The 24,073-nt window shown below is 41.2% G+C and overlaps 1 protein-coding gene and 1 pseudogene across 1 annotated transcript; one reads left to right on the forward strand and one right to left on the reverse strand.

Annotated features, from left to right (window-relative positions):
- Positions 1–514: 514 nt before the first annotated feature.
- LOC133158435 (DNA (cytosine-5)-methyltransferase 3C-like) lies at positions 515–14,926 on the reverse strand (annotated as a pseudogene).
- Positions 14,927–15,229: 303 nt separating this feature from the next.
- On the forward strand, positions 15,230–19,963 carry LOC133158436 (uncharacterized). Its single transcript, XM_061285652.1, has 5 exons — positions 15,230–15,304; positions 16,622–16,834; positions 16,940–18,016; positions 18,313–18,481; positions 19,303–19,963. Exons 2-5 carry the CDS (start codon positions 16,624–16,626, stop codon positions 19,430–19,432), a joined length of 1,587 nt encoding a protein of 528 aa, XP_061141636.1. The 5' UTR covers positions 15,230–15,304; positions 16,622–16,623; the 3' UTR covers positions 19,433–19,963.
- The last annotated feature ends 4,110 nt before the right edge of the window (positions 19,964–24,073 follow it).

A 24,073-nucleotide genomic window follows, 5' to 3' on the forward strand; every position in this document is an offset into this window, starting at 1 on the left:
AACTTCAACCGAATCCGGTTTGTACATCCATTTATCTTTTTTCTTTTGTAGGGTTGCAAGGGGCAGGCTCACTGGACCAGCGGGCAGCCAATTGCAAGGCACATCTTTAAAGATAGAAACCCATTGTTGAATTGTGGGAGGACACCAACATACAGTGGCAAGCATTTGGTTTTCCGCGAAGAGCTCTCGCGCTCGTGCATGGAAGTACTGTATTTTCTGTACTATAAGCCGCTACTTTTTGCACAAGCTTTGAACCCTGCATTTTCTAGTCCAGTGCAGCTTACCAAGGAATTTTTCATTACCTTGATGATTTTGTATGATTTGTGCATATGTATGGAAATTAAACATTAAAACACCTTGAGCTTATTGTCCCGTGCTGCTAATATATAAACAAAACCATACTTTCCCCTAATTTTATCTGGCGTGGCTTTTATTCGGCTGCGGTTTTTAGTCCAGAAACGGTATTCATGCATCTGTGGCCTTACGGACTTGGCTGATGTGATTCACATTCGAATTACTCCTTGAGTGGCGCTATCAGGTGGCGAATGACGGCGATGCTCCAGGAATGCCCCAGGACCCTCTGGCGCTGCAAGCGGCTCATTGTTCACATCCGTGTAGTGTTTGGGGAAGCCAAAAATCTGCTCCATTTCACACAGTTGCCGCTCATGATGACCAGAAGTCTCAATTTCCCTTGAATCATGGAGTTTGTCTTTGTTATGATGGTTTGCACCTTGTCCATTTTTGCTACACGACCAACTTCCAAACAATCCTGAAGATTCACTTTTTGATCCAAAGATGCGCCCACCGACCTATTCTTGCCTGGAAGGTTTCCCCAGAAGTAGCGAGCTCGATGTGCGGGGCTGACAGTCACACAGGATTGACAGTCACAAACAGGATTGCACTTCAGGAATCTGCAGATGTCCGTATTGTCTCTGCTCGACATGAACACCACATTTTCAAAGAGCCAGAAGAAAGGCCGGTCGTCCCCCTCCGACTTCAGCAGCGTCAAAATGTGGTAGAATTCAAGGAAGTGCCATCAAACAATCCTTTCCGTAGGGGATTGACCATGAAGAGGTCGTTGCAAGGACTTTCTCCAATCAGCAGGTCAAAAGGGCCCCATTCAGCGAGGTGTTTCCTTGTGATGGTGCAGACGTCGCTGACGTATTCAATCTTGCCAGCGTGCTTGATCATACCCACCGCGATGGAATCCTCACAAATCTCTGACGCAATGTAACGTTCCACCTTGATGCCAAGGTCCTTGAGCCCCAGGTATCCTGTTGCAATACCGTCACAGAGCGACAGAACCTTCAAGGGCTTGTGTCTATCTGCAGCGATGGCCGGGTAATCTGTATGAGGCTCAAACTCCATGGCGCTGTTGTTGGCAAAGAAGTCTTGGACCTTGACGCTCCAGTCTGGCCTGAGTTTGAGCTTTGCCTGTGCCAACTGTGTTGGCTGGCAAATGTAGCAGCTCCACGGATCAATATCTTTCAGCTCACAAAAGGTTACCTCTTCCACTAGGATCTCCACGCACTCCTTACAGAAACATGACCTCTGACCCGCCACAGCACACGGTGCAATACGACTGGTAGCCATCTTCATCGTAGCGATGCAGTGTTTCTGTGAAGTCTTTCTTGCATTTGAAACAATGACCACCTTCAAAGAATGGGTGCTGCAACAACCAACCACATCAGGCGACCCAAACAACAATCTTCGATTTTTGTGCCTTTGTCTCGAAGCCTCTCAATTAAAGTGTCTTTTGTGTAAGTGTAGTTGCAGGAGCTTGCTCCACTCTTAAAAGCATGTTTCCTTTTCACAGGCGGCTGGTAGTCAGTGTTAGCAGAGTTATTTAAATAAAATGAGTCATACTGTGGAGACAGAGAAAACGACGACTCACTTTGGTTTGCCAGTGCCCAATTAACACATTGGTAACACCTGGATTTTATTAAGAACATTTGTCAAACAGAAAAAGCAGTACTTCCTGTGAAGCATCCTTCAAAATAAAACTCTCAATATACAGAGCACATATACTACTAACACCCCCACTTGCTCTTAGTATATTGGTAAATACATGCAAACTAGAAATACAATGATTTTTCTCAAGGTAATGCATACACATTTCATAAACATGTAAATACCACCAAATTCATCATATGATAGAAACACATTCCATAAACAAATTTCTACTCTCCAAACATAAATGCCACAAAATTCATCAACTTTGACTTTGTTGGAGGTTTTATCATGAGATCAACCACCATATATTCTGTTGGACAGTCGTCCAGCATTACTTTGCCATCGTTAACAGTTGATTTTACAAGGTGGTACTTTCTGTCAACATGTTTACATTGTCTTTGTACAGAATTTTTAGCTAAGGCTATGGCTCCTTGATTCTCTTCATAAACCTTTGGCTGCTTGTAATGATACCCATCAACACCATGTAACAGTTGTACTAAACACAGACATTCTTGTACAGTTGAAGCCAAGGCCATGTATTCAGCTTCACACGTTGAAAGAGCTACCGTTGCTTGTCTTTTGGTTTTCCATGAAATTAAGGGACCAAATTGGCTCAAGCTAACACAATAACCTGACGTACTACGTCTGTCAGTATCATGTTCAGCCCAGTTTGCATTACTGAATGCTTCCAACCCAAGTGGTTCACCATCACTCTTTTTGTAACACATCTTTTCCTTTGTCCCCTCAGTACATGTTTTATTGTAGCCCATTGTTTTATAGTTGGTTTGGAAAGGTATTGGGAAGGTTTGCTCACTACAAAGCTTAGATCTGGTCTGGTACATGTTGATAAATAGATTAAGCTGCTAACAGCCTCTCTATATTTCTTCAGATCACTCAGGGTTTCTGTGTTTTCAGAATAGTTAAGCTTAGGTTCACATGGTGTTGCTCATGGCTTACAATCTTGCATATCAAATCTGTCTAGTATTTTGTCAGCATATCTTTTCTGTGACATTGTTATACAGTGATCAGTTTGATGAAAATCAATACCGAGAAAGTTGTTCAGTTTACCCAAGTCTTTCATGTTGAATTTAGCTGTGAGCATTTCTTTTATATTCTTCATCACATTGTCATCACTGGCAACAATAATCAGGTCATCCACCCATATCACAATGACCACTTTATGATTTTCTGTTTCTTTAGTGTACACACAATGATCAGCTGGATTTAGGGGTGTAACGATACATCGATACACATCGATTAATCGATATTATGCTCTACGATTTATTGGCATCGATGCTAAAGGTAAACATAGATTTATATCGCCGTGTTTGACCTCGGACATTAGACGCGACTTTATTTTGAAATCCAGTTCATTGTTGCTTGCTTCCTCTTCCGGGAGCAGGGAGCAGTGCGCGGCGTTGTTGTGTTGTGAGCAGAGCAGGCACGTGAAAGGGGAGTCGACAACTAGTACGCGGCTCCTGGGCTGGTGCTATGGCTAGTGTCCAAAAAGACGAGGAAATTTGCTCCCCTTTAGGCTTCAAGTCATTCGTTTGGAAGCACTTTGGATTCCAAAGAAAAGATGGCTCAACGGACGAGACACGTGCAGTTTGTAAATCCTGCCATGCGGTGATCAAATATTCAGGGAGCACAAATCTCGCCGCACATTTAAAGAAAAAACACGACATCAAAGTTAAGTGTTAAAGTAAGCAATTTGTATACTACAATACTCTTGTAATTTCCTAAATAAATAGTTTGCAGTACCTTGTTGATTTTGCGTATGAATTGTTATAAATCAGGATATTGTTCTATATTTTTTATTAAAAATATATATATATCGATCGTAGAGCACTATATCGCGATATATCGTGATTGAATCGCAGCAGGCTTTAAGATATCGGCAAATATCGTATCGAAGTTCTTTATATCGATATTATATCGTATCGTGGCAAAACCCGCGATTTACACCCCTAGCTGGATTCTGAATAAACAGATTGTCACAAAAGAAATCATGTAACATTTTGTTCCAGCTTCTACCTATTGTTTTAAGCCATAGTGATTTCCCCAGCTTACACACCAACATTTCACCTTTGTCAGATGTGACTTCATAACCTTCTGCTTGTGTCATATAAATCTCAAAATCAATTGGAGCATGAAGGTAAGCGGTTTTGACATCCATCTGCTGTAAAATCAGGTTTTCTTGTGCCGCTTTTTGCATTAACACTTGTACACTTGTCAGATTGGCGGTGAGTGAAAAAGTCTAATAATCTACACCCTGCTTTTGACTGTATCCTTTGGCTACATAACGTGCCTTAAATTTGCTGGACCCATCTGCATTGGTTTTAAGAGCATAAACCCATCTACCCCCCACTGCTTTCTTACCCTCTGGCAATGTAGTCAACGTAAATGTGTTGTTGTCATTACGTGATTCCATTTCTCCACTCATGGCATGAGACCATTCTTTTAAATAAGGTGTCATTACAGATTCACTAAATGAGAAAGGTACATTAGACACCAATCGGTAATTTACTGTCAACGTGCCTCAGTTACACGATCACCAAAGTAGTCTGAACTCTAGAACAGGGTTCTCAAACTCCAGTCCTCGGGGGCCGCATTTTTACATGTTTTCCAAGTTTCCCTCGTTAAACACACCTGATTCAATTATCAGGCTCCTGCAGAACGTGAGGATGAACTGATCATTTGAATCAGGTGTGTTTAACAAGGAAAACTTGGAAAACATGTAGGAATGCGGCCCCCGAAGACTGGTGTTTGAGACCTCTGCTCTAGAAGGGTAACGTCTTAACTCCTGTGTGACTGGTTTTACCTGGTTTTCCTGTGGCTCAACTATAGGAACCGGCTTCTGTTCCTGTGTTTGTGTCCGTCCTGTTGGGAGACTTTCTCTTGTCCTATCCAGGGCTGTGGACTCGGTCGGCCTCTTGACCCCGAGTCCGGCTGTCCATTTTTTCTGTTAATTCATGTTACTGCTTAGTCTTTTTTCAAGGCTAATTTAGATCAAAATCTAAATGATTACAACAGTTTTGTGATGGCTTTGTCTTTATTAGACATATAAATGAATACAATAAACAGATACTTTCAAGTTTTAATCATTAATTACACCATTATAGCTCAGACATTTAACTAAACATAATTAGTGACGACCCCACAACTATCGAAACACATCAATGATATAAGCTGGGTGACATAATCGTCCTTGACATTGGTACATATTGTAAACATTAGCCTAAGTGCAACTCAACGTGGCCGCATTGATCGTAACTTACGCTCCGTTTCCCCCCCAGATCTAGAGGCAAAAAAATTGTTCTCTCGCTGCTCCCGGGTTCTTCCATCTTAGCTGCGCGCAGGGCATTGTGGGTGTTGTACGTGCACGCACGCAGGCAGGCGCGGGCGCGCACGCAACAACTACATTTGTCTTCATAGCAAGCAAGCAGGGCTGTGGACAGTATTCCTACGCGCATTCTCAGCAGCATGATGAAAATAAAATTGAACGTATTTTTTTTGATGGTCGGACTCGGTGGACTCGGTCAAAATCAGCACCGAGTCCGAGTCCGGCAAAAATGACCGAGTCCGAGGCCCCAAGTCAGAGTCCACAGCCCTGGTCCTATCAACCCGCCTATGTTTTTGCACTTTACCACTGCTAGGATAATACACCAAATAGGTATTTTTGGTGGGTATGACAAAAATAGTCCAGCCTATGTCACATCTTAGGCCTAGTTTTCTTTTGTCGTGTCTGTAGGCATAACACAATGATCCAAATGTCTGCATTTTTGCCAAGTTTGGTTGCTGTCCTGTTAACATGAAATAAGGTGTTTGCTTGGTACGGTTGTTAAAACATCTATTCCTCACCATGAATGCGGTCTGCACTGCATATGTCCAGAGCTCTTTAAGTAACTGGCCTTCAATTATCATGCACCTTGCCATGTCAAATAAGGTTTTGCTCTGCCGTACCATTCTGATGTGAGTATGGAGCAAACCTTTCGTGTTTGATGCCATTTTTTGTGAGCAATGTCTGATCATTTTTACCCATAGATTCTAAAGCATTGTCAGACTTGATTTGTTTTACCTTCCCATAATGCAGTGCTTTTCAAATAGTGGGGCGCGCCCTCCTTAGGGGGCGCGGTGCTATACCTGGGGGGGCGCGTGTGACCCTGGGGAACAGGCTTTTTTTTTGGCAGTACTAGAATAAAGTGTAATTGCGCATCTACTACAGCAGGCGGCAGTGGCGCTCTCATTGTTACTTCTGTCACGTTTGCAACAGTGCAACATTTTACGACTTACAAGACAAGTTAGGATAGTCACGGTGGGGAGTGGGGGGCGCGAATAGTTTTCTTCTTGCTAGGGGGGGCGTAACAGAAAATAATTGAGAAGCATTGCCATAATGGGATGTATCAGCATGAAATTTCTCAGTAGCCTGCTGTTAGGGTTTGCAGAATATCTTCATCGTATGATTATGTTGGAATGTAACCTGTAATAATTTAACTAGCTTGTCCTGTCTAGACAAAGGTAGTAGACCAAAGTGCTAAGATCTTTTCAACTGATTGACTAGACTCAGAGGAGGAGGGGAGCGGCTTCACCCCATCCTGTGTTCCCACACCCCCACTTTCAACCCCACTCTGTTTCTCTCAATAAATATGCACCTGATGAGGCCTGATGATGATGCTGTAAGCACAGCGACGAGTGAACTCTCCGCCTGCAGGTGTCTGAAACGACTAACTTGTCTCCTGTGTGGTTCTTGCAAAATAAGTTAGAGTGAGCACTACCCTAACATTTTGGTGCCGAAACCCGGGTCCCTCATACCCGCCATCTGGCTGACGGAGGAGGATGTGCTGCATTGTCGACAAGCCAGCGTCCTTTAGTGGGACCTGGAAAAGAAAGTCCTGGGAAGAGAATCCCTTCGCTGGGCCAGCATCTTAGGTCTGCCAGAGGTGGATTGACGGGATCCGGCAGTGCAACGGACCAGGGGACGGGTAAGTTAAAAATTATGTGGTGAAACGTGTAAAAGTTGCACGGGAGATAGCTTGGGTTCAAGTCCCAGGGGAAGAAACAGGCTAAGAAAAGCAGAGCTTCTTTTTCGTTCATCGAAGGAGTGTGTAGATTCTTCTTTGTCTGTTTTTCCAAGCTGATCTGGCTTGGGTTAGAGTCCCAGTGGAAGGAACGTGCTAAGAAATACGGAGCTTCTTTTTTGGTAATCAAAGAAGAGTGTAGATTTTTCTTTGTACGTTTTTTCCGGCCAAAGAACAGCTTGGGTTCAAGTCCCAGTGGAAGGAACGGGCTAAGAAAAAAACAGAGCTTCTTTTTCTTAATTGAAGAAGGGCGTAGATTCTTTTTTTTTTGTCCGTTGTTCCAAGCTGTTTGCATGAATGTTGTGTGGTTGAGAGAGTGCGACTGGTAGGATAAATTGACTGCAAAGAGAATTTGGTGGAAGGTCAATTTAAACCTGCATTGAGGATCCTCAAAGAAAAGAAAAAAGAAATAAAAAATTGTATAAACTTAAAATACCAAATTAAGATGGGAAACAAAACCGGTAAATCTCTAGCTCTTGAAGGAGATGAGAAGCACATGGCAGGTAAATTTCTTAATGGTATGCAATACATGCCAAAGTGGAAGAAAAAGTATGGAGTAGAAAGGAAGTTGAAAGTTGAAGTCTGGAAGGTAGTGGTTGATGTTTTGGAGGAGAGTGTAGATAGGACGACAAAGGGACTGAAAAAGAAAAGGAAAGAGAGAGTTGAATTGTGCTAGAATGTGGTTGAAAGCTTCACGAGAGAAGAGAACAAATTCAAGAGACAAAAAATGGAAAGATAAAAAGTGATGAGACCACCATTCAATTAAGATTTGGAAAAGAATTCTGGGTGCACAGTGGCATCCCATTCGGTGATGCAGCTGAGAGTGCTTATCAGCAACATCTTAAAAATGCGCTCCTCACTGTTTCACCCCCCGACTTAGGCAACTGGGTGAGGAAACACTTGGCGGAAGCAGACATTGCTTGCGTTGTGACGATTGAGAAAGGCAAATGTTCTGATGTATTTCATCTAGATGCTGATAATAATCTAAATGAAGATGCAACAATCTTCTTCCAAAGTTCCCAAAGGGGCAGAGGAAGAGTTGGAGACCAACATGGTCGCAAGCCGCCATTTAAGCTCAGTGGCCTAGTGGTAGAGTGTCCGCCCTGAGACTGGAAGGTTGTGGGTTCAAACCCCGGCCGGGTCATACCAAAGACTATAAAGATGGGACCCATTGCCTCCCTGCTTGGCACTCAGCATTAATGGTTGGAATTGGGGGGTTAGATCACCAACTGATTCCCGAGCGCGGCACCGCTGCTGCTCACTGCTCCCCTCTCCCCCAGCGGATGGATTAAAATCACATGGGGATGGGTTAAATGCAGAGGACAAATTTCACTACACCCAGAGGTGCGTGTGACGATCATTGGGACTTTAACTTTAACTTATATAATTCCAGACTCCCATCAGATTCTGACAACTGTTGGAACTGTGGGAAACGAGGACACTTTGCAAGAGTGTGTCGTTTTGCAAGACAAAACCAATCAAGGTGTGGGGGAAGGGGCAGTGGAAAAGTCACATTTACAGCATGACAAGCTTCCTCCACTTTGACCCCTCATGCTCATACAGAGAAAGAAGTAACAGATGTCCATATGACAGCAGAACATGTCATTGTCAGATTATTAGAACATTTTTTAGATTATTAGAGCTCCTGTCCATACAAGAAGTATGACAATGCTGTTGTATGCCCAATGACAAATGACCAGAGATCAAATTGTGTGCACACTAAAGTTAAAATTTGCAAATCAAGTGGTAAATAAATGCAACTTGCTCCTAGAAGATAAATGAAAAATTAGAATGTGCTGTCCTCGCGTGTGTGGGAGGGACTAGCTCATGATCGACCACAGGAAATGCCCAGGTTGTGACGAATCATTGGTGCTGGGCTCTACCTTACGCGCGCGAGAGCTGTGCATGTGTGTTAAAATGATGAACATTGGCTAAGATTTTAGTGTAAAGAAATTTGCTAGACTGTGGTCTATAAAATTTGCACCGCAGAACAGAAATGATTTTGAAAGATAAAAATGGGAGGAAAAGAGAGACATCTGTTTGCGAGCAGAACACGCTTTCAGGAATTGGAAGAATCAAAATTATGAATTTAAGACATTGACATTTAGTAGAAATAATTGACTGGTTGTGGTATAAGATTATACAAACTTCTATATGCGAGCTGAGTCTGAGAGATTGAGTTCTTCAAATTTAAAAACAAAGAAAACATTCTGATTAATCTGCCAGCAGTTTTTTTGTGTGTTTTTTTTTTGGATTGGTGGATTGTTCTATCAGGAACCTTGAGTTGAAAATGGTATGTGAATGTTGTGTGGTGCGCTTGGATGAATTGGACCCGATGTGATAGACTCCTTTTTGGAGGCTGTGTGTGAGTTGCAAATGAGCATTGATGACTGAATGCCTGACTGACAGGTTGAGTGGTTGAATTTGTTGGAGACTACTATGGAAAATTAGTCGAGCGACTTTGAAGGAAGAGTGATTTTGAGTAAGTTAAATGCTAAGAAGGAAAAAAAAACAGAAAAAAGAAAAATAAAGGTTGCTTTTGGAGTGATAATTAACTAGAGAAAAAACTGGAGAACCAGTAACACATGCAGAAGATGTGTGAACTGGGAAATTGAGAAGCGTTTTGGAAAGAAAGTCAAATTAAATGATGCACTCATATGTAGTAAAGAACACATTCTCCCAAAAAGGTTTGTCAAGCCTCAGAAGGGGGGAGTGAGTAGGAGAGGTAGTGAAAGATAGTAAAAATACAACACTTTACGACACTCTAATACATTTGGCGTCATGCTGTTAAGTTAAAATTTTCTTAAGCTTTTCAAACTTTTGCACTAAACAATTGGAAGATGATTGAAAAATGACTAAAGAAGCTATGAGGAAGTGGTGTATGTGTTTGGAAGGGCACGCGCTTAGGCTAATCAACATTTGTTTGACTGATCAAAGGAATCATTTGCTACAGGACTTAACATCCATTCCCCCAGCCCAGATCCGACCGAGACCAGAGAATCTCCTTTAAACACGAGGCAATAAATGGGATAGCCCCTGTCATAAATGGTCTTTGGTTAGGGGGAATCATTAGGAAGTGCTCAAACTCTTCTCGCAAACACTCCTACCTGCCTAGTTCAAAAGGGCAATAAAATTGACTACAAGAGTAGCAAAGAACAGGCGAAGAACTGTCCTTGACCCGGCATTTGCGGTTGGTTCCAAGACCTGCGTCTTGTGGTTTGTCATTTGTAAGATTTGGCCGTTGTGATCCGCCCAAACAGAAATAAAGGATTTGGGCTTTTGTCGTACCGTTTTTTTCCGTGTATAGTGCGCCCCCATGTATAGTACGCACCCTAAGAATGGCATGCTGATGCTGGAAAAAAGCTTGTACCCATGTATAATACGCACCCAATTTTTATGAATTTTTTTTACCGTTTTTTTCCGTGTATAGTGCGCAAAATTTTACTAATTTATTGTCCTAAAATCCGGGGTGCGCATTATACATGGGTACAAAAAAAAAAAAAAAAAAAAAAATTATTATTATTATTTTTTTTTTTTTTTTTTTTTAAGTCCCAATGATCGTCACACACGCAGGGAGGCAATGGGTCCCATTTTTATAGTCTTTGGTATGGTCTTAACTAGGCTGGATGTAATTTTTTTTGTTGGCGTTGATTTCTCCGACTGCCCATAAACGCACCACCGCGCTTCGTGCGCGCACGGGACAGCAAACAAGCAGGTGATCGAGCAAGCGTCTGATACGAGAGCATTGCGGTCGCATGGAGCGTGTTTGAAGTGAACAGCAGAGAAGAAAGGCAAAGTGTTGTGAAATAAAATGCACAGAACGGATGCGCAAGACACGTCAGCTATATAAAGAGCGAGAGTTGTTTTCTTCCTATTAGTTTCAATTCACAGTTTAATTAGCAGTTTCAATCAGCAAATAACAAAATGCGTATTACAGGTAATATTTTATTTCACAACACTTTGCCTTGTTCCTTTGGTCTCTGCTGTTCATCCTAAAACACAAAGGCGCTCTTTAAGCAATGCGACAGTGAGCGCCCGGCGCGCTGCACCAAATTAAGCTCCCTGCGCAGTGCGCACTGAGGTCCACTTAAATTTTAGAAAGTACATCAGGACTTTAAAAATATCTTCTAAATTTCAGCGACGGCTCTGTCACAATAATCGACCAGCAGTTGGGCGGTCGGCGGCGCGCTGCGATTGAGCGTTCTCTCGCGCACTCTCTCTCTCGCGCACTCTCTCTCTCGCTCTCTCTCGCTCTCGCACACACGCAAACCGGATATCATACGGAGGCCGCCATTACAGATGCGCAGAACGGATGAGCAAGACACGTCAGCTATATAAAGAGCGAGAGTTCTCTACCTAAATCCGTATTACAGGTAATATTTTATTTCACAACACTTTGACTTGTTCCTTTCTTCTCTGCTGTTCACTTCAAACACGCTCCATGCGCACGGAGCGCGGTGGTGCGTTTACGGGCAGTCGGAGAAATCAACGCCAACAAAAAAAATTACATCCAGCCTAGTTAAGACCATACCAAAGACTATAAAAATGGGACCCATTGCCTCCCTGCGTGTGTGACGATCATTGGGACTTAAAAAAAAAAAATAAAAAAAAAATTAAATTTTTTTTTTAAAAAAAATTCATAAAAATTGGGTGCGTATTATACATGGGTACAAGCTTTTTTCCAGCATCAGCATGCCATTTTTAGGGGTGCGTACTATACATGGGGGCGCACTATACACGGAAAAAAACGGTAATTGTTTTTTTTATTTTTTTATTTTTTTTTTCTAAGTCCCAATGATCGTCACACACGCAGGGAGGCAATGGGTCCCATTTTTATAGTCTTTGGTATGGTCTTAACTAGGCTGGATGTAATTATTTTTGTTGGCGTTGATTTCTCCGACTGCCCGTAAACGCACCACCGCGCTCCGTGCGCGCACGGGAAAGAGGCGGCTCTGTATGGGAGAGACGTTGAAGAGGAATAAAAACACCCTTGGAAACCAAAACTTGCCCCTCGTCGTGACTCGGAGCCGCAACAAATGTTTCGGATTTGTGTAGGGTACATTGTGACAGACAGCAAACTAGCAGGTGATCGAGCGAGCGTCTGATACAAGAGCATTGCGGTCGTATGGAGCGTGTTTGAAATGAACAGCAGAGACGAAAGGAACAAGGCAAAGTGTTGTGAAATAAAATATTACCTGTAATACGCATTTTGTTATTTGCTGATTGAAACTGCTAATTAAACTGTGAATTGAAACTAATAGGAAGAAAACATATCTCGCTCTTAATATAGCTGACGGGTCTTGCGCATACGTTCTGCGTATCTGTAATGGCGGCCTCCGTATGACGTCCGGTCCGCGATGGAGATTAAAAACAAACAATATTTGACAATAACACACCGTTAAGGATTGCACCATCGCATCAAACGATGTGTCGTCAATTATGGATTTTTTTGACTAAGTGTGTTGGGCAGGATGGCTGAATGCGATGCGCGATTGACAACAAACAAGAAGAAAGGTGAGTTTTATTTCGGGGGAGATTTGTCATGTCTCGTCCCCAGTTTTGCTATGTGTCTAGGTTGCCATAGTTTCTGTTCGCGTCGCCCCTCTCTTCCTGTGTCACCTCAATCGATGTAACGTGTTTTGTATTTAAGTCCTGTCTGCTCCTCGCTCACCGTTGGATCATTGAATGTGTTACTGTCATTCTGTTCCTGTCTTTGGTAATGTCACCCTGTCTTTTTGTTCCACGACTTTGTCGGTCAGTCCTGTTGTTGGTTTTGTTGTACCATGACTTTCTTTAAAAAAAAAAAAAAAATAATATATTTTTTTTTTGTACCCATGTATAATACGCACCCCAGATTTTAGGACAATAAATTAGTTAAATTTTGCGCACTATACACGGAAAAAAACGGTAAAATCAAAATACAATGATTTGAAAATCATTTTCAACCTATATTCAGTTGGATACACTACAGAGACAACATATTTAATCCTCAAACTCATAAACTTTTTCATTTTTCAAATAATAATTAACTTTGAATTTCATGGCTGCAACACATGCAGTAGAAGTTGCTAAAGGGCATGTTTACCACTTCATTATACCACCTTTCCTTATAATAACACTCAAACGTTTTGGAATCGAGGAGGCTTCGTTGTTTGAAATTGTTCTGCTCAACCACTGAAGTCACCTAAGATTAGAAAATATATATATATACACTAGCTCTGTTTATGACCGCTGTTATAACGCTGACTAGCGGGGCTAACTCGACTTTTGGCAGTTTTTGGGTATACTTAGCTTAGCTAATTGTTTATCACCAAAACGCACAAGCACGCACACACACACACACACACACACACACACACACACACACACACACACGTGTAAATTGGAGCTGACTCTTAGCTAGCATTTTGTTATTCAGCTTGTTTATTGCTAAAACAAACGTACCACTGAAATCTTTCTATGGTCAAAATCCTTATGTTCGGATTTTTCATTGGACTTTGCGATTGTGCAAAAGGCGTTTTTGTGTATGTACAGCCAAGCTAGCTAAAGACGTCGACGTTTTTTTTTTTTCCAAGTGTATTTCGCGCTTACAACAAGCGGGCATTTTGTGAGTTTTCATTGCGAACTTAACTGTGCTTTTGTCCATTTTTTTTCTCCATCTAAAATTAAAAAGGGAGGGAAAATGTGGCCTTTTCTCCAACATTAGTCCATGTTATTTGTCAGCTTAGTTTGCTCAAAATGATTATTTGCGGGTTTTGCAGCAAAGCAATAGAGACGAGGGGCTATGTGCAGCATTGTAGAGTTCATAGAAATGAACCCCACTGTTGTTTCAAATGCAATGGTAGTGTATGCAAGTGGACATTTTGTACCTATGCAGGTTTTAAAGCTCAGTTTTATCGGGTTCACAACGTGCTGCGTCCCTCTGTTACCAATAGTGCAGTTGTTACAGATCTCAAATGTGCCATTTCTGTGTGACCGCAACTTTCACACGGTGAATGAACTTGTCACCCACTTAAAGGAGCATATAGTGGAGGGGCGACCTGTGACATGTCCAGTAACTGGTTGTAAAAATACATTTACTGTGAAATCATCATTCACTGCTCATATGTCCAGGAAACAGAGCATGCGCCATTGAAAGCATAAGTGGCATATTCAGAAAAAAAATTTCTCAGTATTCTGTTGTCGGTGCATGCGAAGATGCTCCCCAAAGCCCAAACGATACACCAATGAATGAAAGCACTGATCTACCACAGAACTTCAGTGACACCTTTCTTAGGAATGTGTGTTTGTTTTACTTAAAACTGCAAGGGCAGCTCCTTCTTCCAGCTTCAACAGTTCAGACAATTGTTGAGGAGATACAAAACCTCCATGAAATGGGACAGGATTACACACTAAAAACACTACATTCACTTCTAAAAAATGACATGTGCCTAGCTGATGATGCTGTTGCTAAAATCTGTGAATGTGTGAAGGACTCAGAGTTTTTCTCTGTTAGTCATCAGGGACCAATGAGAACTACATATTCAAGAGCCCAGACATTCAAAAAGATGTTTAAATACATAGAGCCTCAAAAGATACTGCTGGGAACTGATGAAAATATGACACCACGGTTTGCCTACTATGTGCCAGTTAAAGATACGCTAAAAAACTTACTGGAATCAGATATGTGGAAGAATTCTGTGTCACAGCAGTCTTATGAAAATGATTCAGATGTTTTTGGAGACATAACTGATGGGCACATTTTTAAGTCCAACCCTTTTTTCTGTGAAAATCCTGGATCCCTGAAACTAATCCTATACCAGGATGCTTTTGAGGTGGTCAACCCCCTTGGCTCCTCCAAGAAAAAACACAAAGTTCTTGCTGTCTATGTCTCTGCTGCAAACTTGCCTGTCCATGTGCGTTCCAGTACTGAGCACATGTCCCTGGTTTTGTTGTGTGTAGAGAGTGACCTAAAACGTTTTGGATGTTCAAAGGTTTTTTCAGAGATGTTGGTGGATTTAAAAGACCTGGAGGAAAACGGAATAACTGTTGGGGGTGGAACTGTCAAAGGGGCTCTGTACTGTATTGCTGGTGATAATTTGGGTTCACATGCCATTGGGGGGTTCACTGAAAACTTCAGTCGTTCTCAGTACTTTTGTAGGTATTGTGAGATCACAAGACAAGAGTTTGAGAGTAATGACCCCAATTTCTGTGGTCCACAGCGCACCCCTGAAAGCTACGATTCTGCTGTTTGTGACCTAGGGGAAGACAGTCAAGTTGTCAGAGGCATCAAGGTAAACTCTGTTTTCAATGCTCTTAAATCTTTTCATGTTTGCCAGCCCGGTCTTCCACCTTGTTTAGGCCATGATATATTTGAGGGCATCTTATCCTATGACGTGGCCCTGTACTTAAAGTATTTCATTAAGGAAAAGAAATGGTTTACATATTCACTTTTGAACCGACGGTTTAGGCAGTTTAAGTACAAAGGAAATGATGCTCTTACAAAGCCATGTGCTGTCAACTCTGATGCAGTCAAGCTTTCAGGTCAGGCCATCCAGAACTGGAATTTCTTAAGGTTGCTGCCCGTATTAATTGGTGACAAAATAAAAAAAGCGGAAGATGATGTGTGGCAGTTAACGCTCCATCTTAAAGATATTGTTGAAATGATTTGTGCTCAAAAGATTTCATTGTCACAAGTAGCCTATCTTGACATCCTAATCCAAGAATATTTGGAGTCAAGAAAATGTTTATTTCCTGGAAGTCCACTAAAACCAAAACATCATTTCTTGCGACACTATCCTGGGCTAATATTGAAGTTTGGCCCTTTGATCAGAGTGTGGACAATGCGTTTCGAAAGTAAACATTCCTACTTTAAGAGATGTCCCAGGCACTTGAAAAACTTTAAAAACATCTGTCTAACTTTGTCTGAAAGACATCAGATGCTTCAAGCATACCTTTCAGCTGGGTCTGGACTCGGTCAGCTTTTGCAAGTCAAAGACAGTTGTACTTTCTATCCCAGCCTTTACAGTGATGCGATCAAACATGCTGTGAGAGAATATGGCTTTTCAGAACACAATACAAGTGTTTCCACAGAAATACAGTACAAAGGTACATCTTATAAAAAAGGGAATTTCCTTGTATCAAAAAACGATGAGTCCATGGAGTTTGGAGAACTTCTGATCGTTTTGATTCAAAATGATGCAGCTGTGTATTTTGTAGTGGATATACATAAAGCTGACTATCATTCTGAGTATCATCTGTACTCGGTGACAAAACACAGTACAAGGTTGCAGTGTGTTAACATTGACAACTTAGCAAATTTTTATCCGTTGCCATCATACATTATTAACGGGCACCAAGTCATTCCACTAAAACATAGTGTTTTGTCAAAATAAGCATTGTCTTGACTTGTTTGGTGGGGAAACCACAATAAAATGCACATGTATGTTGAGATAAAATAACAATGGCTGGGGGGGGGGAAAGTTAGCAGTTTGCTCCTTCTAAGAGGTTACTTTTTTGTATAGGCTATGTGTTACTTGACTCAATGATTAATTAATAGTCTTCTTTTACTTGCCATCTTGCAATGTGAAATAATTCTTTCTTGCCTGCAGAAATGATGGACTTGGAGCAAACGTTTATACGCAGCGCTATCAATGAGGTCTTACCTGACCTTCCAGAGATGACAAAAGACATTCTAGAGGAAACCTTACAATCCCTTGGTGTAGAGACTTATGATGATTTTCAGTTCATTGAGGAGGCAGATTTGCTGTCTGCATTGAGGCCGATACAAGCCAGAAAAGTCCTTGCAACTTGGAAGCTGAGATGTAAGTCAAGTTTTGCACTACAGGAAGAAGCCCTTTCTAAAGTAGCCCACTTGAAACATAAACATTTGTATTGTGTAACAAATAACACTGTGTGTGGTTTTACAGGCCAGACTCCTGAAACAAGCAGCTCATCGGTTTGTGCCTCTCCGGGACCTCCCACATCTTTGCCTTCGGGTTCACCCCTAAGTTCAACCGCGACCTCTTCAAACAGCTGTCCAAGCCCCGACATAGACTGGTTAAATTACTTCATCATACCATGGGACAAATTCTCAGAGGAACTGATGCAGTCACTAGAAAGAGGAAAACGACCAAGTCCACGACTAAGGAGGGAGATGGTCAGAATTGTGGTCCGTGAGATGATGCAAAAAAAGTCTTGCATAAGTAATAAGCACACTACTGCAGTTGCTCAAAAGATGGTGGCAAAATATCCTAAATCTTTACAAGATGTCATAGAAGGCGACGTTATTGGGCCAGGTTATCATTCTCTAGCCAAGCAAATGCAAAATAGGATCGAGAATGCGAGGCGATCTACGACTCCAAAAATAAGAAAAAGAAAGCATCGCACTGAAGATTCAGACACAGAGGAAGTCGCTATGGAGCAGAGAGCAGCAATCAGGGATACGTATGGGTGTATTAAATGGGATATGAAATTCTTGCCTCTTGGAGAGACCCCAGAGACTCAGCAGGAGAAGAAAGAGAAATTGAAGAGGATGTCTCAGCAAACTGATGCAAATACAGAAGAAGTCAAACGTCTGATGAAGATGACTTTCTACACACAATGTAAACAAATCAACGAAGGGAAAAATCTCAAATACCTCCTTGAAGAGTGGCCATTTTTGTTCAATGAACTTGGCATGACGGTTCACTTTCAGGAGCTTACCGGAATCAGTCTCAAAGAAACCTTCACGCGGAATGTAGATCTGAAGGGGAAAAGGCTCCTGAATTACATGAATATGGTCTGTGTCACCAAGAACAAAAGGTTCCTTCAGTCTCTCACAAAGTTAAAAATGATGAGGGGAGACCTAAATGGTTGCTCTGAAGATGTTAAGGAGATGGTGCTGCTTCTCCTGTCCTACTTTGATGAGAAGGAAGATGCGATGTTCTATCATGTGGAGGACACAGGCCTGGCTGTGGAAGTACAGATGGATCAGATTCCCTTGACACCCACCATTGTTGTGTGTGGTAAGTTCACATTTCTTTCTTATAATTATCTCTTACATTTAATATTACACTTTTTATCTCTCTTTTGCTTAATCTATTTGAAGATAAATCAATTTTACACAGTGTTGTTGGTTGTGTAAGAATATTAGTCAAGTGGCCTTAAATTTTGTCTACTTACAGTAAGAAAATCAACCGTGACGGTTGAGAAGCATATTTGCTCAATGTTTTCTTAAAGTGTTCAGTAATGCCAGCCTGGCTACATTTTGTTTGAACCTTTCTTTTTTTCCCCCTTTTTTTTCTTCTTTTTTTGTATTTAGGACGATCCTGCTTTTCTTCAAGACGGTTCATGATGAATGTGGATCAAAACATCGTATGTGACAACATCCCCTTCTTCATCTCTGCCCTGTGCATGCTGTTTGGAAGCTATTATTGCTTGAACATCCATTACCCTATAGCGCTGGCATCAACCCTGGAGTTTCTGCAGAGGTATGTCCTTTTTGATTGATGGATTTTACCAATGTGAACTGATATGAATCTTAGGGCGTTTTCACAAGGGACTCAAATCCGTATTTGGGTATGATATTTGCTCAAAATCCACTTGTTTCGTACCATGTGAACACAATCTGGACCGTGCCAGGATAGGGCCAGAGAAACCTTCCTTGGAGGTGGTATCGGAGTCCGGGTACGAGTGGATACGGATCATGTGAACACAAACCGGACTCTGGCCGTAATCCAGACCAGACGCAGGCTCCAGGCGGCGGTGACGTCACAGTCGCCACGCGACCATAAATAGACCAAAACAACGCAGCATCCTTGCTCTACGGGCTCAAATTTGTGACCGGATAACTCGCTGGATGAACAAGGCATCGTTTTCAACATCTTAATTTGAACGGGCCATCATGTTTAGTAACAACACTCTTCTTGCCTCTTGTTGCTAACAAGTTCTTCGTTTGTTGTCATTCTAGGCCGTCACTCGTTTTATTACGTCTGTACTTCTCACTCTCTTGTTTGTTGGATTGCTACAGAATGTCTGTATACCGCTGCCTGCTGTTTTGGTCCAGTCAGTCACTCAGGTCCAGTACGGACATGGTAAGGACTAAGACACCATGTGAACAGAAAAAAAATTAATTTTTCTCTGGCTGGTTTCGGGCACGGCCACGCATGTGAAAACGCCCTTAAATTACTGCAAGCATGACTCAGGTTTAGATGACTTGTCAATTACTGTTTTGAGAGTAGCCAATCATTTTCTATTTGTCAGTGAAGCTATTTTATGAATACAATTGTCTGTTTTTCTCATATTTCCATAGATGTTTTTTCTCCATCAACCCAGAGAAGGGCACTAAAGTGGAGAAGACAAGCACATCCCGTCTTCATGTGAACCCTCGAGTCATCACCTTGATTCAGGAGCTTTCGGATCATGAGTGGCGTGATGTCTGAACATGGACTTAAAAGAGTGAGATTTGTGGCACGTCATGTGCCCCCTAGTCATTTTAAAGGTTTGCTTCGGCTCGCTCTTGTTATCGAGTTCGTAGACTGTATTTGTAGACCAGTATTTTTTTTGTTTGTGTCATTTACAAGTATTTTGTTACTCGATGTGAGGGAACTAGTTTAGATACGAGAGCATACACGCTAGTGAGGAAATGATTAACTTTTGAGGATTCGAATAATAAGTTACCTAAAAAAAATAAAAGCCAAATTTAAAGAAAATGTAACAAGACAACTTTAATAAGAAGTCTATTCCCTTTGTTACACGCTCTATATTTCAGTTCTACTAGCATGATCCTAAATCTGTCATTCTCTCCATTTTATTATTTGTGAGGTTCTTGTTTGGAAAAAATGTATGTGATGTGAATATGGACAGATCATTTTGTTCACTGCTTTGAAAAAAAGAATTCCCTTGAACGAAGCAATTTTTCTAGATGTTCTGTTTTAAACACAACAACTGTTAAGATATAAGTTCAAATGCTAAACCTGGTCAGATGAACAGTTTGCTTTGATGGTTTACATTTTTGGTAAACTCTATTTAAATGTCTTAGAGTTCATATTAAATAGCCTAAGGATTATTTGATCTGTTTTGACTGTAAAGTAACAGTTTAAGCTGAGCAATAATGGTAGCATGCATATTCATGTATGGCATTTCTGTTTATATTTGAGTTGTTTCAGTCCAAAAACAAGATTTTATGCTTTATATTGGCTACAATTACATTTACAAATATATATTTGAGTGTAAAAAAATGTCTCCATTATCGGTAAAACAATTAAGGAGAAGGGTTCACTTAATTGTCATACTCTGTTCTAATGTTTATACGATGATACAAATGTGTCTTGAGTGAGGACAGATTATTTTCTTCACTTCTTTGTGTTTGTTAGGTCTAAATACCATCAGACATTAAACCACACACTGGAAGGAAGAGGAGAAAAGAACCAGAACAGGTTTACTCGCGAGGAGAACGATAGAGAGAGGAAACTCGGTTACAATCTCCATCAATTCTGAGTTCTCCCTCCACGTGCTCCTCTATTTAATGTTTTGGTTTCCCTGGTTACAGAGGCGTTGCTACACTAAAGGGAGGGGAGATTGTGTCTGTAGCAACGCTGATTAGCAAAAGAATGTAGTGTGGTGTGAATTAGCACTTCATTGTCGGCCCGTGACCCCCGCTGAGTTTGTCCATCTGTTGTTCTCCAGTTGTTGTCATGGCCGAGTTGTCCGCGAGCAAGATCAGATAACTCCTGTGGAACAATGCAACTAAACCTTGGCTAGACTTTATCTACTTAGTAAATTAACACGCAATAAGAATGAGTGACTTGTCCTGAACACTGGAACAAACATTGAGTAAATATGGGATAACTTGTAACCATCTATGAACCAAACCTACAGTTAACTAAAAGGAATGAAGCTTCTTTCAACCAAATAAGAACATTTCGCCTATGTAAATAAGCTCTGCTCATTGTTACTGAAGGCCTCTTACAGAAACAAAAACACACAGATAACATAAGGACAGGAAGGACACATATGGCTGACAGAGATCAAAAGACTTCCCTGTCACTAAAGAGAAAAAACCTAGATGAAAGGAAAGCCATAAACTCATAAATGACAAGGCTTTACTTAAATTATTCCAACAGTGTTGAATAAACTTCTGTAGACACACGTAATTTTTGTTGTTGTTTTTTTTTATCTCAGCAAGGTAACTCAGGGTATAACTTGTAGCTTTTCACTAAATTACATGTTATTGGTTAAACACTTACACATATGTTGAGGGCAGCACATTTAAAATTAAATTTTACTTTTCAGTTTTAGATTGATATAAGATAAGTGATACACTTAACAGAACAGGATTTTATGCTTATTAAAATGTAATTGAGTAAATTCAGTGAGCCTATAAAGCTGTTGCTTTGACTGTAAAATATAGTTAATACTAGAAAAATAATTGTATTTGAATCAATATTTGAGTTAAACATGCAGAAAAATTCAGTCAAACTGCATTTTTAATCTACAATTATTACTGCAAAATTTATGTTATGTACTTGGGGTTTTTCAGTAAAGTTGAATGAGATTGGATGTAGAATTGACATCAATTCATTGCAAACTTTACTAAAATTATTAGTTTTATAGCTGCATATTCATGCTTATTCAGCAGAACATAGCTGTTAAATCTACCAATGTAGATTGTACTTTTTGTAAATTATAACAGTTTAAAACTGTATGATTTACAGGTTGCTCTGTAAAATCGTTTACATTTTGACTGTATTTTTTACGGAATTATTCTGGCAACCCCAGCTGCCAGTTTTATTCTGTAAAAACAACAGATTTTTTTTTACAGTGCTACTACACCTGCGTTTAAAAATAACGCATAGAGATGGGAGTAATTTACCACCGCAAGAGCAAGTCGGCATTGTGAATTTCCCAATAAACACAATTTTTAGTCAATTAGATATGTCACTGGGCGGGAGATTAATATCACAGTCTAGTGCAACGCACGCATATAGATCCATCATTGAGTTATTGTTAAACTTTTCAAACGATTCTTTGGAATCCCAATTCACAGCAGGGATGTTCGCAAAGGACACTAGAGGGCGTATGGACTCTATTATATTTGAAGGTCCTGCTGCCAACAAAGGGCTGGTTCGTCGTGCTCAGCTAATGGGAGGATCACGCGAGTTTCACGTGACAGGACCGCTACACGGGGATATTTTCTGTTCTGAGCGCCATCTATTGAATAATGTGGATCTGCGCCTAAAGTTAACTAGAGCTCCTGACGATTTTTGCCTCATGAGCGCTCCAGACAGCGATTCGTGTCTCAAGATATTAGGAGCTTCACTTTATGTGAAAAAAGTATCAATTTCACCAGCTGTTTCAATAGGCCTTGAATCATCTTTACATAAAGGTAACGCGTTGTATCCACTAAGTAGAGTCAATATAAAGACTTTTTCTATCCCTCAAAACTTACGGACTTGTGACCAAGATAACCTCTTCCTCTGACGTATTCCTAAACAAATTGTACTAGCTATGGTGAATCATAACAGTTTTATGGGACGACGAGATTTAAACCCGTTAAATTTTTTACATCACATTGAGTATTTGGCTCTTAGCCATGAAGGTCTGTACTTCCTGCGGAAACTCTGGCGAGCGAGCGCTCCTCCGGCCGTCATGATTACATTTTACCGCGGCACCATTGAGAGTCCTCTCCAGCTGTATTGCTGTTTGGGGTGGCGGCTGCACTGACTACAACTTGAAGGCCCTGCAGCGCGTAGTAAACACGGCTGGTACGATTATTGATGCTTCGCTCCCCTCCTTGAAGGACATTTACACCTCCCATCTCACCCGCAAGGCGACCACGATTGTGAGTGATGTGAGTCACCCCGCTCACTCTTTGTTCAAGCTTCTGCCCTCTGGGAAGAGGTACAGAAGCCTGCGCTCCCGCACCACCAGACTCTCAAACAGCTTCATACTCCAGGCTGTTAGGATCCTGAACTCGCTTCCGTTCTGCGTAGCGTCCTGTACTTTTACTATCTGTATGCACACTGGCTCTTATTTGTTGTGTTATCTGTTCATTTATTATTACTCTTATTAGTTATTGTTTGTGCCTTCTTGTTTTTTATATTGCGTCGTTTACTTGTATGTCTATCGTGTAATATGTCTTATCACCGTGGGATAGAGAAAACGTAATTTCGATCTCTTTGTATGTCTCGGCATGTGAAGAAGTTGACAATAAAGTAGACTTTGACTTTTGAAAAATACCAGCTAAAGCTTTTCAACCCAAATTCGAAGCTGGATTATATACACGTGAATTTGATAATCTATACACAGCTACGGGGCGTTTTTTAAAAGATTTACATCTCTGTATCGATCAACAAGATTTTAGTCAAGGCTATTCACTTTTTGTCTTCAATTTAAGTCAAGCAAATGATTCCGGTGCTTTATCGCCCGTGAATAATGGTGTTTTAAGATTAGATTTGCGATTTCGTGCGCCTCTCCCACATACAGCCACGCTTTATGTTTACGCAGTTTATGATTCCCTTATTGAGATTAATGCCAAGAGGGAAGTATTGATGGACTATTATTAAAGCTATGAACGGTCGTGAGTTGGACTTGATTATGACCCGGATGCAAAGGGCGTTGTTTGGAGGTGTTTACGCGTCAGACGAGCTAGCTGACGTCAAAGACACGCCCCCCAGACATTATATTGTTAACACGCACCCCCGCCACCTGCCGGGTGAGCATTGGCTCGCTTTGACTTCAGAATCTGATGGTACAGCCACATTCTTTGGTCCTTTGGGTCTGCCACCGGACAGTCCTTATTACCCGTCAAGTATATACAGATTTCTGAAGTATTCTAATCGTTTGGAATGCCATAACGGACAACTGCAACACAAATTGAATGACACTTGCGGCCAACATTGTGTGTACTACCTGTCGCAACGAGGGTGGGGGCTGAGCTACAGTGACGTGATGACGCATTATAGTCCCGACCCTCTGAATAACGACGCAATGGTTATCAATTTTGTCAAGAAATGTCGAAGACCGGATCGTCTGTGTGGCGGGCAAATATCATGTTCATTACATAAATTTAAAGAATGTCA

The sequence above is a fragment of the Syngnathus typhle genome, linkage group LG8 (genome assembly GCF_033458585.1).
Source record: "Syngnathus typhle isolate RoL2023-S1 ecotype Sweden linkage group LG8, RoL_Styp_1.0, whole genome shotgun sequence".
Taxonomy (NCBI): Eukaryota; Metazoa; Chordata; class Actinopteri; order Syngnathiformes; family Syngnathidae; genus Syngnathus; species Syngnathus typhle.

Excerpts from the sequence above, each read along its gene's own strand:
- LOC133158436 (XM_061285652.1), top strand. The coding sequence starts at position 16,624 with ATGATGGACTTGGAGCAAACGTTTATACGCAGCGCTATCAATGAGGTC. Across the intron at positions 16,835-16,939 it reads TGCAACTTGGAAGCTGAGAT|GCCAGACTCCTGAAACAAGC; the intron begins GTAAGTCAAGTT and ends GTGGTTTTACAG. Across the intron at positions 18,017-18,312 it reads ACCCACCATTGTTGTGTGTG|GACGATCCTGCTTTTCTTCA; the intron begins GTAAGTTCACAT and ends TTTTGTATTTAG.